Genomic DNA, 13918 nt, shown 5'->3' on the forward strand with positions numbered 1-13918 from the left:
CTCTGATCCACCTCTACGCAGACGACACCATTCGGTATACTTCTGGCCCTTCTTTGGACACTTAACAACCCTCCAGGCAAGCTTCAATGCCATACAACTCTCCTTCCGTGGCATCCAATTGCTCTTAAATACAAGTAAAACTGAATGCATGCTCTTCAACCGATCGCTGCCTGCACCTGCCCGCCTGTCCAACATCACTACTCTGGATGGCTCTGACTTAGAATACGTGGACAACTACAAATACCTAGGTGTCTGGTTAGACTGTAAACTCTCCTTCCAGATCCTCATCAAACATCTCCAATCCAAAGTTAAATCTAGAATTGGCTTCCTATTTTGCAACAAAGCATCCTTCACTCATGCTGCCAAACATACCCTTGTAAAACGGACCATCCTACCAATCCTAGACTTCGGCGATGTTATTTACAAAATAGCCTCCAATACCCTACTCAACAAATTGGATGCAGTCTATCACAATGCCATCCGTTTTGTCACCAAAGCCCCATATACTACCCACCATTGCGACCTGTACGCTCTCGTTGGCTGGCCCTCGCTTCATACTCGTCGCCAAACCCACTGGCTCCATGTCATCTACAAGACCCTGCTAGGTAAGTCCCCCCTTACCTCAGCTCGCTGGTCACCATAGCATCACCCACCTTTAGCACGCGCTCCAGCAGGTATATCTCTCTGGTCACTCCCAAAACCAATTATTTCTTTGGCCGCCTCTCCTTCCAGTTCTCTGCTGCCAATGACTGGAACGAACTACAAAAATCTCTGAAACTGGAACCACTTATCTCCCTCACTAGCTTTAAGCACCAACTGTCAGAGCAGCTCACAGATTACTGCACCTGTACATAGCCCACCTATAATTTAGCTCAAACAACTACCACTTTCCCTACTGTATTTATTTATTTATTTTGCTCCTTTGCACCCCATTATTTTTATTTCTACTTTGCACATTCTTCCATTGCAAAACTACCATTCCAGTGTTTTACTTGCTATATTGTATTTACTTTGCCACAATGGCCTTTTTTTTGCCTTTTCCTCCCTTATCTCACCTCATTTGCTCACATCGTATATAGACTTGTTTCTACTGTATGTTTGTTTTACTCCATGTGTAACTGTGTCGTTGTGTGTCGAACTGCTTTGCTTTATCTTGGCCAGGTCGCGATTGTAAATGAGAACTTGTTCTCCACTTGCCTACCTGGCTAAATAAAGGTGAAAAAATAAAAATACAAAAATAACTACTTTAACCTCAGCCTGAGGCGATAGTTGTGGGGGAATACTCTCTGAGAAATCAGCAACCAAAAATATCCAACAGGTACAGAGAACACAAGACAGGCACCGTTATGCGATAGCAGCCAATAGCCTAAAGCTCATCCCTCCATTGTGAGGAAATATTATATAACTGACAGGCCATACATTGATCCCCATCTGGGGAGCTGAACAAAAACCCACACTGAACCGGTTACAACATCCTGTACTTTAAACTTTGGGGTTGAGACTTTAACTACAGTTTCTCAAATCTGTTAAAATGACTCCTGAGGGCACGGATCCAGTCAGCAGATGCTACTGTAGTAGAGAAAAGTCCCCCCCCCCCCCTCACCACAACAAGTTGAAGGGAGGACCATGGGAATCAGTCACACTGCCTGCCAAACCCCAGCCAAGTAGCTCCCTCCCACAGCTCAGTCCCACTGTACAAACTGTTGTCTCAGTTCTCTTCCAAGCGTGCCCCGATAAGAAATGGGACACTGGGATCTGGTTCCTCAGCTTGCTCTGTGAGTGTGCCACAACGCTCTCTTCCTTCGTTCTCTCTCTCGCTCCCTATTTTTCCTTCCCTACCCCCACAAATTCACAGTCTGCTGCACAAGCTTTCTTTCCAGGGAGAGGAGAATGTAGGTCAGCTTTCTGACGGCTGGGGAGGCACAGCTGAGTGCCCCACTCCGTTCCTTCCGCTCGCAGAAGCGGCGGTAGTGTGTGTGTGCCCCGTGCCGAAACAGGGCAAGAGAGAGTTTAGGGACACAGCACAACACACACCCACAAATCTGATCACCCTCACAAGAGTTTGGATCATGCATCAATGGTACCATTTAATCATAAAGGCCAATTTTCACTATAATATTGACTAAATAATTTATCCTAACTTCTTAGGCTATTACATTCACTGGATATTGTCATTCACAATATGAACCACTTTGCTAAATGCACACCTGATATCCTTAGCCTACTGCATGTGCCTCGGGGTTTAAAAAAAACAAATGACTCACAAAGCTTGTGAAAAGGAATGCTTTAAACATGACAACGCTGAAAAGGCTGTTGACAATGGTTGCGCTTACATTTTAGGCAAATCTTAAAAGATCTGGTCTGACATAGCTCCCCCCACATCCTCTACCCCTTTATGAGCATACTGTAATATCAAATGCTCCTACAGGTCAAAATAATATCACAAAAGAGTGTTAATTAAAGGGGGATAAGTAGTCAGTTTCACAACTGAATGCATCCCGCATGTAACCCAACCCTTCTGAATCAGAGAGGTGGGGGCTGCCTTAATGTCATCATCGGCGCCCAGGGAGAAGATGCTTTGAGGGTTAACTGCTTTGCTCAAGAGCAGAACGGCAGATTTGTCCACCTTGCCGGCTCTGGGACTCAAACAAGAAACATTTTGGTTACTCTCTAACCATGACCATCTTCCTCCTCTTTGCAACACAGGAAAACACAATAACTGTGTCCAACAGTCATATCTCCCTCTACCGATGAATGCTCAAATCAATGCATCTGCTACTATATTGGAATGTTCCTGGTTACACAAGGGTGTGGATTCTTGCTTAATATTGTTCATTTCACAAACACCCACCATCATAATTCTTCCAGTGTGATACATATCTTACTTTCCCTTTGTATGCAGAAAGAAAATCAGCGAGGGAGAAGAAATGGTATTAACATGTGATTAAGTTGGGCAAACTGGTTGTCAAATATCAAATGTTTGTTCCGGAGCTTGATAGTTGTGCTACAGCCGATAGCAAATACAAAATGCTTGTGAAATGATTACTAACTTTGACCTGCATTGTTGAGGGCTGATTGCATTGACTTCCGTCCTTGAGGTCTAGGCTCGTAGCCTATAGCCTACGCACAATACACGTTTCGTTAGGCCTAGTCTACTTGCACTGCACTTAAAACCAAAACGCACATAAAGAAACAAGAATTTAAATGGATTCATAAATACTCCCCCACAAAGCTAATAGCAATTCAATAAAAGTACAATGCTATAAAGTGCAATAAAAGACTACCTAAAAGTTGTCGACTTACATGACTACTGGTGTTTGAGCCGAACGAAATGCCTCACTCACTGGTGGTGCGGCCAACGCAATAATTGCATAATTGAGCCTCACCCTCCATTCCAATCACACAATTGGTGCAAACCTATCAATCAATTTATCGTCGTCATAAATGTATCCCTAATTGATTACCTAGCTAGACCGAAAAATATGCCCAATTCAACTGGCACAGGTGGCTAGCAAAACATTTGCATTTTCTAGCGTGGTCCTGAACAAGATACAATACAATTTTGATTAACTAAAGAGGGTTAGTTGCACTAATGAAAACAATTAATTGTATCGCTAGAATATAGCAGTCTTGCAAACAAAAGGCACGTGCTCTACTAAATAATGAGTGACTGCCAAAATGAACACATCCACTAGTTCAAGAAGGATTCAAATGCCTTAATCAAAAGACCTGCAGCGGATGTTTAGATCCTCAAACAAATCAACTTGTTTGCAATCTCAAAATGTAGCATGTTATAGCAAATACATTGCTGTAATTGAATGTGATATTGATTGGCTGGCTAATGTTCTCTGGGTAACTTGTCCACGTTTTATCATCCGCTACTAGTTACTAGCTGTCTAGCTCGCCATCAGCGGCCAAATAGGGTATTTTAGTCAACTATTTTGCTGCAATTTTGCAAGGTGTTGTGCTTAATTAGCTAACTTACCTGTTTGTCAGGCCCCTTATATGTTGATTGGTAATTATCTTCTGTATTTACTCGATTTCAATGCAATCTAGCTATCAGAGTTGTCAAGTTAGATGCACAATTACTATGCATTAGGTGGCTAATTTAATGTAAATATTTGTTAGCTAAAGCCGTGAGCTAGCCTACCAGCTAACCTTAGTTCGGTTGCCTTGATTTTCTGATCCGCCGCTCCGTAAAAGTCTCTTCCACACGCTATGGACAATGTGATCTGGTGCTGTAGTTTGGCACTGGTAAGGGAAAAGTTGGTTGGTGGCTAAACGTCAGCTGTTGACAAACAAACCTGCGATAAAAAAAAATATTTAAAAAAATCACACTATTGAAACTAGCGAGATTAGCAACGCTAGCTAATTCAAAGCCAATTTCAAAACCAATTCGATGTGTTCAACTATACTCCATGTCTCTCCTTAAATTAAGTTATTCCGAAATAGAACTTGCGTTTGTTTTGAAATTGTCATTCACGGTTAACTAATATTTTAATTGTCGCGTTAGTCTCGATACTCCGCCATTTTCAACATCTCGCTACGCAAACAGTTTTGCTCGTGCACGTACAATGACAGAAGTTCAGTACGATGCTCGTTCATGGGGAGAGGGCAAAGAAGCAAGCAGTGCTTTGCCTCGGTCTGCCCAGTGTGCTGTAACTACTTGCAATATCACCATATATCTGAAAAGCGGTTGCACGGAACAGGCTCTTATGAATGCTTTATTTTTCAAGGCTATCTCGGAAATCAAGTTCACATAGCTAGGTAGTGGGATAGCCTTGTATTAGTGGTACTGGCACCAGTATAGAGATGTTTGCATCAGTGTGAGAGAAAATTGTCTGTTTTACCAAGAAGTCAGGGTCCACAGTTCAAAGAACACATTGTACTATTCATACACATCACAGGCTGATGAGAGGGGACAGCTGATAATAATGGCTGGAATGGAATGATATCAAACACATGGAAACCATATGGCCTCAATGGCCAGCACAGCCAGAAGAGGAATGGCCATCCCTCGGAGCCTGGTTCCTCTCAAGGTTTAATCCTAGGTTCCTGCCTTTCTAGGGAGTTTTTCCTAGCCACTATGCTTCTACGTCTATATTGTTTGCTGTTTGGGGTTTTAGGCTGGATTTCTGTATAAGCACTCTGTGACATCTGCTGATGTAAAAAGGGCTTTATAAAAACATTTGTTCCATCCATTACTATGAGCCTGTCCTCCCCAATTAAGGTGCCACCAGCCACCCATGATAAACATTCTCACGTAGGAAATATATTCAAGACTGAATGCACAAAATATATATATCTTTTTTTTTTGAGAGAGAGCAGTTATTGTTTTTCGAACTCCACTCCACAAGGTGGCAGATTGAGCAAGGCTGGGGAGTCTTTGATGACGTAATGTGTCTGCGCCGGCACACGTTTTCACTCACATTTCGGGATTCGTGATGGCAGAGCAGGAGTCTGAGTACGTATTTGTTTACATGTTCATCTAAGTCCATCCTTTGCTACATTTATAATTTTCCAAGAATGTCTATAGCATAAATGTGAAATTAGACTAACAGGATTCCGTCAAGCCATGTATTTGTTTGATTTGTCTGAAAGATGCTCATTACAGAGAGCTAGATAATTGCGTATGTTTCACATGATATTCCATTAGCCATACCGCAACGCCAACTTAAATAATGACATTTCAATGTTTCGACACAAGTAACACGAAACAAAATCTGCTGTCAAATAATTATGTAATGTGACCAGAATGCCAGAGCTAAATTTGTGTTATTTGGTTTGCCTGCAAAGGTTATTTATAATAACCAAGTTTGCTAGCTACTGTTAGCTTGGTAACTTCATTTCACTCATGAATCAGATCCGTGTCATGGTTTTTGTTGCAGATGGATATGGGAATAATCTTGTCGATAGTTCTGTGTCCTTATCTCACTGTATTCTCTGTATGATATGAGTGTTTATTAAATGTTGTGCTAAGAGTGAAGAGGGTAATAAAGTTGGTTCCTGAGAACCTTCTGAAGAAGAGGAAAGCATACCAAGCCATCAAAGCCACTGAGGCCAAACGAGCACTTCTTGAGAAGAGAAAGGTAACACACTGGAGGGGTCAATGTTTTACCATGGTGGCCTTTTAATCACTTACCTATGATTGTTTTTATTTGTATAAAGTTGTAGGCCATCAACAAGTGTACATATATCCATTCAGGTATCTAAAGGGAAACCCTTGAAGTTCAAGCGCTTGGAGGACTTCCTGAAGGATAGCCATAGAAAGCATCGTGATGAGACCCGTATCAGGAGAGCAGGTCACAGACCAGCTCCAGCCATGCCCCCTGCAAAGAACAGACTGGCCTTCGCTGTCCGCATCAGAGAGTGAGTGACTGAAATCTGTAGTGACATGATGTGATTCTAAAAGTGGTGCAAATAAAGCTTAGGGAATCTTGCCTGGCTATTCTATACTCACAGTAAGTGGCTATGCAGTCACAATCATCTGGAAATACAGTATTCCATCAGCTCCTCTTTAGTGGTCAGGCTGAATACTGGAGTAATATTTTAATCTGTTCTCTCTCTGTGCAGGATCAAAGGAGTCAGTCCCAGAGTTCAGAAGGTAATCCAGATGTTACGCCTGAGAAAGATCTTCAGCGGTGCCTTTGTCAAAGTTAACAAGACTTCTATGGCCATGTTGAAAATGGTTGAGCCCTATGTAGCATGGGGGTAAGTGAGAATGGGGGTCAGACTTTGGGGACCTAGGGACTCTGAACAGCAAATCTACTTCATGTATTGAGATGAATCCACCCTGACGGGTGGATTCAACTAGTTGGACAATGTATTGTAATAACATTGGCAAATAATTCAAATTAAACAGGTTTCCCAACTTGAAGTCAGTTCGTGAGTTGATCTTGAAAAGAGGACAGGCCAAGATTGACAAGCGAAGGGTCGCTCTTACAGACAACACACTCATTGAGCAGCATATGGGTGAGGACCACAATTTATAATGTGTATTTTTTTAAATCAGCGTGTGGAGTTACAAGTCTTGTATGTGCATGTCAAATTAGTAGTGTAGCAAAGTTGTCCTGCAGATAATTTACCCCCGTGATTTTCATAGAGATACATATTCATTACATCATACCCTCTCCTCTCAGGCAAGTATGGTATCATCTGTCTGGAGGACTTGATCCATGAGATCTACTCTGTGGGGAAGAACTTCCGGGTGGTCAGCAACTTCATATGGCCGTTCAAGCTGTCTGTGGCTCGACACGCTGCCAGGGACAAGGCAGGTCTTCTGAAGGACATAGGCAACCCAGGACCCAGAGGGAAGGACATAAACTCGATAATCAGGCAGCTCAACTGAGACACTTTCACGTCAGACCTTTTCTTGGGGCCAATGGTGAACTTTTTTATTTCGTCATAGCCTACTCATTCGTTGTTCTTTAATTCCTTCCTTTAATATCAATACTCTGAATTACCCAGTATGGCATGAGGAAAGAGATCCCTTACAGATTCATAAGGATTTAATTCATTTTAGGACCCCAGGGTCCCAGCTGGCAGAATTCATATTGGACCTGATCAGAATTGAACGCCTAGTCAGACAGTGCCTTTCTGGACTATGTTGTGATTAGACGGCAGTAGTTTACCCTCCCTTTTTTTTTAAATTGGTATTCTCAATATGTTGCCACCTCTGTAGTAGCAATAAGGCCATTCTATGGAGATGCTAATTGCAACACTACTTACTTTGCCCCTGTGGTGTTCAGAGGGATGTCATTATGCTTACTATGTATGTGAGATTACAATATGTTTATGAAATAATAAACTGAAACGAGAACTTGTTTTGTACTTTGGGGTGCATCAAATGTTGCCACATGATTTGTAATGTCAAAAAAGTCTAGCAATGATAAACTGAAGCAAATATTTTCTTGAGGCCAGTCTGCAGGATTAAAAGGAGTCAGTCCCAGAGTTCAGAAGGTGATACAGATGTTAAGACTGAGAAAGTGTACATGGTTAGGCCTGATGTGATTGGCCTGTCCAATCACTTAGCACCAAGTGTAGTAATTGAGGGGGTGTCTGCTATTTATTTAGCAGTTGCATTAGTGTATATCGTTTTTTCCCTCAAAGGTTTTCCTGCCACTGGCTGTGCAGAATAACAATCAATTTAGCAAGATGTGACTCATCTAGCCCAGTGGAGGGGGAGAGACTTGGGAAACTGCAACCCAGGGTGCTGCAATGGAGGGACACGACACAAGCTAATTATGGCAGCAACATTTATGTTGAACAAAAATATAAAAAACATGCAACAATTTTATGGAGTTACAGTTCATATAAGGAAATCAGTCAATTGAAATAAATGTTTCCTTAATCTATGGATTTCACGTGACTTGGCAGTCAGTGGGTCTGGGGGGAGCCAGGCCCAGCCAATCAGGATGAGTTTTTTCCACAAAAGGGCTTTATTATAAACAGATACACTCCTCAGTTTCATTAGCTGTCCGGGTGGCTGGTCTCAAAATAATCCCGCAGGTGAAGAAGCTGGATGTGGAGGTCCTGGGCTGACGTGGTTACACATGGTCTGGTTGTGAGGCCAGTTGGACGTACTGCCAAATTCTCTAAAATGAAGCTGGAGGCAGCTTATGGAAGAGAAAGGGTCAGGTAGCTCAGTTGGTAGAGCATGGCGCTTGTAACGCCAGGGTAGTGGGTTCGATTCCCGGGACCACCCATATGTAGAATGTATGCACACATGACTGTAAGTCGCTTTGGATAAAAGCGTCTGCTAAATGGCATATTATTATTCCAATTTGTAAGTCGCTCTGGATAAGAGCGTCTGCTAAATGACTTAAATGTAAATGTAAATGATTAAATTATCTGGCAACAGCTCTGGTGGACATTTCTTTGGTCAGCATGCCAATTGCACACCTTCAAAACATGAGACATCTATGGCATTGTGTTGTGACAAAACTGCATCTTTTAGTGGCCTTTTGTTGTCGACAGCACAAGGTGCACCTATGTAGTGATAATGTTATTTAATCAGTTTCTTGATATGCCACACCTGTCAGGTGGATGGATTATTTTGGCAAACAGCAAAAGGTTGGTGGGTTACACATCAATCCAGCTGGTTTGCATCACATCAGGGTGGTCTGGTCCGATATTTGCATATCAAAGGGGCAAGGTAATCAATCAATGTCTGAGAAATGAAGATTGCATCACACATTGGGCAAAATGACAGACAGATTAGTCTGTGCAACACTGTCTGGCGTGATATACAGTGCCGATGCTGGACTAAAATAAATGTATATATATTTGGTGAATTCCTGTGTGATACATGATTTTTAAGGTAAACCGCCAAATAAGCCTTCCCTGCTATTCAAGATGATGCACATAATTTGTGACGGAAGACTATTATTAGCAGTAATAGCCGCATGTTAGAAGTGTGTGAAGAAAGCGAGCTGTCAAGGAAAATGGGCGGTTCGTATCGCGAGCATGACCTCGGTCTCCTTCATAGTTAGCCGAATGAAAAGAGACGCACGCGTCTGATCACGGTGAGATGTTAATTTACTCCCTTCGAATCAGCAAAGTACAAGAAAATAGAAGCCGATGTGTGTTGATTTGACATTTAACAAGCCATTGGGATCACGACACGCTCTTGAATCTACATTAGTACATTGCCATTGGTTCAATGTAACCTCACGCGGCAGCTTTGCTGATGAACTGCAGCACGACGAGTTGAACATTCGCTTCGTGGAAGGAGGACCACGCGGACGTAAGCTCATTAATTATATAGTTTTTTAGCATACTAGCGAGGCAGAAGGTGATTTGCTGTCGTTGATATTTATTTGTATTGATTGAAATACAGCTTGCTTGTTAGTTAGCAAGCTAATGTAACACATTTAGCCAGCGAGTGCTATGTAAAAATCGCTGATGACGGTGTTGTCCATCATTTATTTAAACATTCATTGTTTCAAATGATGAAACCATCGTTTCGGTTGCTAACATTTTAACTTTTTTTCAATTGTAACATTGTACACCGATTAAAAATAAACGCAACATGCGACAATTTTAAATATTTGACTGGGTTACACGTCATATGGAAATAATTAATTGAAATAAATTCATTAGGCCCTAATCTATCGATTTCACATGACAGGGAATACAGCTATGCATCTGTCGGTCACAGATACACACCCCTACATTTTTAAGGTACAGTATCAGAAAACCAGTCAGTATGGTGTGACATCCAGGGCCGGTCCTTGCAGTTCTGCCACCCTAGGTAAGACGAAAAAATGCTGCCCCCTGTAAAACTAGAATAGTCCCAGTAAGCAAAAGGATGTTGAAAATATATATATTTTCCAGATGTTGAAGTTAGGTTCAATTTAGGTTCTGAATGAAAGGTGACAATAGGTATTTTCTGTATGTTAAAATGAGGCACTTTTTCTGGTTCTGAAATTAAATATGTAATTTATGGATGTCTATATTTGGGCTAAATCAAGTCTGGACAAAATCTGAACCAAACATAAACGTCTATGATTGGTTCAGATTTGGTACGGACTGGATCAAAAACCAGTGGATGTGGAAATCAAGGCTGCTCTGGGCTGTGCCAAATAAAGGTGTAGGCCCGTGTAACAGTATAACTTAAAACCGTCCCCTCGCCCATACCCGGGCGTTATCCAGGGACCCTCTGAACACCTCAACAGTCACCCACGAAGCATTGTTACCCATCGCTCCACAAAAGCCACGGCCCTTGCAGAGCAAGGGGAACCATTACTTCAAGGTTTCAGAGCAAGTGACGTCACCGATTGAAATGCTATTTAGCGCTCACCACCGCTAACTAGCTAGCCGTTTCACATCCGTTACACATCCACAGGTACACCTCCAATTGACTCAAATGATGTCAAATAGCCATTACAACAACAAAAAAACATGACATAATTTAATGTAATTTTCCAAGCTGTTTAAAGGCACGGTCAACTTAATGTATGTAAACTTCTGACCCACTGGAATTGTGATACAGTGAAATAATCTCTATAAATAATTGTTGGAAGAATTACTTGTATCATGCACAAAATAGATCTCCTAACTGACTTGCCAAGACTATAGTTTTTTAACAAGAAATGTGTGGTGGTTGAAAGGTGAGTTTTAATGACTCCAACCTAAGTGTATGTAAACTTCCGACTTCAATTGTAAGTAGCTAGGCAGCACGCTAGCATAGCAAGCAACGCTAAGGGATTGCAAAGGAGTTACCATAACTCTCGTCAAACACTTTTTAAATTCTAAATTAGCTAGCTGACATTTGAGGCGTGTTTACTGTAAATGCTAGGCATATATTTCCTCCAACGTTATAATGAAAACTTGTCTGTTCGTCCCAAAACACAAGTTTGCTGGAAACTTGTGGGAGGAGTGCTGATGTTGCCCGCTGTATGCACTTTCAGTAGCCTGATTGCTTCCAGACTAAGGAGAAATCCGCACACAATGCGTCCCTGACCACCACCACCACCTGAAGTGGTCAGACCGATCTCAACACAATCCGACCACAAGGCGTCTTTTGTGTGTCTAGACCCGTCGTTTCAATGCGAGCTTCGTTTTCTGATAGCAGAAGTCGCATGTAAGTGTCAAGTGTACACCCGGCCTTAGTGACCTTTTATTGTCCCCAACACAAAGTGCACCTGTGTAATGATCATGCTGTTTAAGCAGCTCCTTGATATGCCACATCTGTCAGGTGGATAGATTAACTTGGCAAAGGAGAAATGCTCACTAACAGGGATATAAACACACTTGTGCCCAAAATTTGACAAATGTTTTTTGTGCGCATGGAAAGGTCTGGAATCTTTTATTTCAGCTCATAAAACATGGGGATCAACACTTTTTACATGCTGTTATATTTTTGTTCAGTATATTTTGATTGTTATTTGCAAACTTTGCATTTCTGTAATGTTTTATTTATCAAGCTCTTGTGGTCAGGTTACAACGTTCCAAATCTCTAGACTGATTCCATGTTTCGAGGTTAAACAACAGCACGTGCCATCATAGACGATTCGATTTCAATGGGTGCCCGACCATTTCAGAGGCCACATTCTTTCTAGCCATTGACCAGAAGAATTGTGTAGATCAGGGATCCCCAACTTACGGCCCGCAGGCGGGCCAAATTGGCCCCCGAGTTTTCTGAGCAAATAAAATTTAAAAAAATGGAGAGAGAGAATGTTTAATTTTCATTGTTGGATATAAAAAAGACGGTTTTAAAATCAACAGGAAATCAGCTCCAAGCATTTTAATTTAGGAAATCTGTTCCCAAGTATTCCCACGCATAATAGACGACGTGATCGTGTACTAATGTAAGCCAGGTTTGAAATGATTGTTTTAGTAAAATATATCTGTTTTGGGCTTCTTGTTGTCTACAAATTACTGCAGTACTACACATTTATTTACTACAAATTATTTGTCATTATGTTCTGGCCTCCCAACTATCCCCTCAATAAAAAATTGGTGCACGGCTGAATCTAGTTGATGATCGCTGGTGTAGATAATTATTGACTAGCGTATCTTTCTCATTCTTCCACTATCTTTATTGATTTGTCACCTTTCACCATGTGATAATTTCATTACACTATCATGGCTCATGGCCACCTTATCACAGAACTCCTTCAGTAGATAACCCTCTCAACTCTTTTGGAAAGCTAATAACCTTCATTTTGAACCTTGGTACTAAAAAGAACTTCAGGATTTGTGCTACACAAATCTTTGCCAACTGTGGTTATAGTGACAGCTCACCGCTACTATATCTCACACACTGTGATTCAGAATATTTATATTTGTATACCCCTCCCAGTCTTACCATAACCCCTCCTCACACACACATGCTGTACTTTGTCAGAGCAGCATTCATGGGACTCATTCAGGGAGGGTTTAATGACTACTCAGATTCTTGCCCTTTTGGGCAGCCGTGATAAACTGTGAGGCACATGCTGGTGTGAACGGGTTTACCCCTGTATGCCATGACTAGGTGAGGAGCATGCGTCAAGGTAAGTCTTGAGATGCTACCTCGAGAAGACTCGGTGCCTGTAGAGGTGTACCGCATGTTTCTTACAATTTGAGACTGTTGGAGATTACTTGACCTGACCCAAAACATTATTTGTTCTCCTGAAATTAAAAATGTTTGAACGTATGTCTAAACTGTTAATTACATAGGCCTATCTCCTATCTTTCCTATGGTGTATACTAGCACTAAACAGGTCTGATACTGCAGGGTCTGTCGGTTTCAGCTGCATCCCTTCCCATTATTATGTTCTATACCCCCTGCCAATATTGAAGGTAAAATGGATTTCTATTTTACACAAATTACACTGAAGGGGGTTACGTCAAAGAAGGGCAGGCTGCGTTTCCCAAGAGCATGTACAATGTTCAGCCCTGTTGCCAGGCAACAGTGGCTTTCCATCCTGGTCTTTAGCGTGTGAAAGCGGCACTGATGTCTGTCTAGATGTCCTTCCTTCCCATGCCCTCTCTAGACGCATCCTAAAACCAGGCCTTTGGATTGGGGATAGTCAGAAGAGTCATTAGTACTACTGTAGCTAAATGGTTTTACATTGTCAGACTCTTTAAGACATCACATCGGCCTACATCGTGATTGCCTTCTAACTTCGTCACACCCTACTGGTGCAGAAAAAGGTTGCTGCGTTAGGACACATTTTTGTTGTAACGGGCAGGCTAATTAAGATAGGAATATCTCCTCCAGGGCTTCCCCCCCCCCACTAGTGAATTAATAGTTCCCTCCTTCGTGGCTTGTCTACACTGCATGGCTGGTGTCAAGTTTCCATCCATGAAATTTGAACAGTGATCCCAAAGGGTTGTAGCAGAGGGAGCCTAGCAAAGAGCCAGAGGACCCTGTAACTGACCGTTGACCTTTGGGTATGATCTTATTTACCACGTGGATTAAGTTCATGAT

General features: G+C 41.9%; 3 protein-coding genes across 6 annotated transcripts in view; 2 read left to right on the plus strand and 1 right to left on the minus strand.

Moving 5' to 3' along the window:
- Nucleotides 1-4552, minus strand: part of ncoa1 (nuclear receptor coactivator 1) — a 112430-nt gene extending 107878 nt beyond the window's left edge. Inside the window, exon 1 of one of the 2 annotated variants that reach the window (XM_046291677.1) lies at nt 4159-4552. The gene's annotated coding sequence lies outside the window, so the exon portion shown is untranslated. Of the gene's footprint in view, nt 1-3985 lie in introns of both variants that reach the window. The other variant, XM_046291676.1, reaches the window with a different exon arrangement.
- An 817-nt stretch (nt 4553-5369) lies between these two features.
- rpl7l1 (ribosomal protein L7-like 1) lies at nt 5370-7823 on the plus strand. The gene is made up of 6 exons (XM_046293276.1): nt 5370-5464; nt 5981-6089; nt 6206-6369; nt 6574-6711; nt 6863-6972; nt 7140-7823. The coding sequence occupies exons 1-6, from the start codon at nt 5445-5447 to the stop codon at nt 7346-7348; spliced, it is 750 nt and encodes a 249-aa protein (XP_046149232.1). The 5' UTR covers nt 5370-5444; the 3' UTR covers nt 7349-7823.
- A 1606-nt stretch (nt 7824-9429) lies between these two features.
- slc5a6a (solute carrier family 5 member 6a) overlaps nt 9430-13918 on the plus strand; it is a 35305-nt gene continuing 30816 nt past the window's right edge. For 2 of the 3 annotated variants that reach the window (XM_046291682.1, XM_046291679.1), the window contains exon 1: nt 9430-9745. The gene's annotated coding sequence lies outside the window, so the exon portion shown is untranslated. Of the gene's footprint in view, nt 9746-10129; nt 10253-13918 lie in introns of all 3 variants that reach the window. The other variant, XM_046291680.1, reaches the window with a different exon arrangement.

This window comes from Oncorhynchus gorbuscha, linkage group LG12 (assembly GCF_021184085.1).
Source record: "Oncorhynchus gorbuscha isolate QuinsamMale2020 ecotype Even-year linkage group LG12, OgorEven_v1.0, whole genome shotgun sequence".
Lineage (NCBI taxonomy): Eukaryota > Metazoa > Chordata > Actinopteri > Salmoniformes > Salmonidae > Oncorhynchus > Oncorhynchus gorbuscha.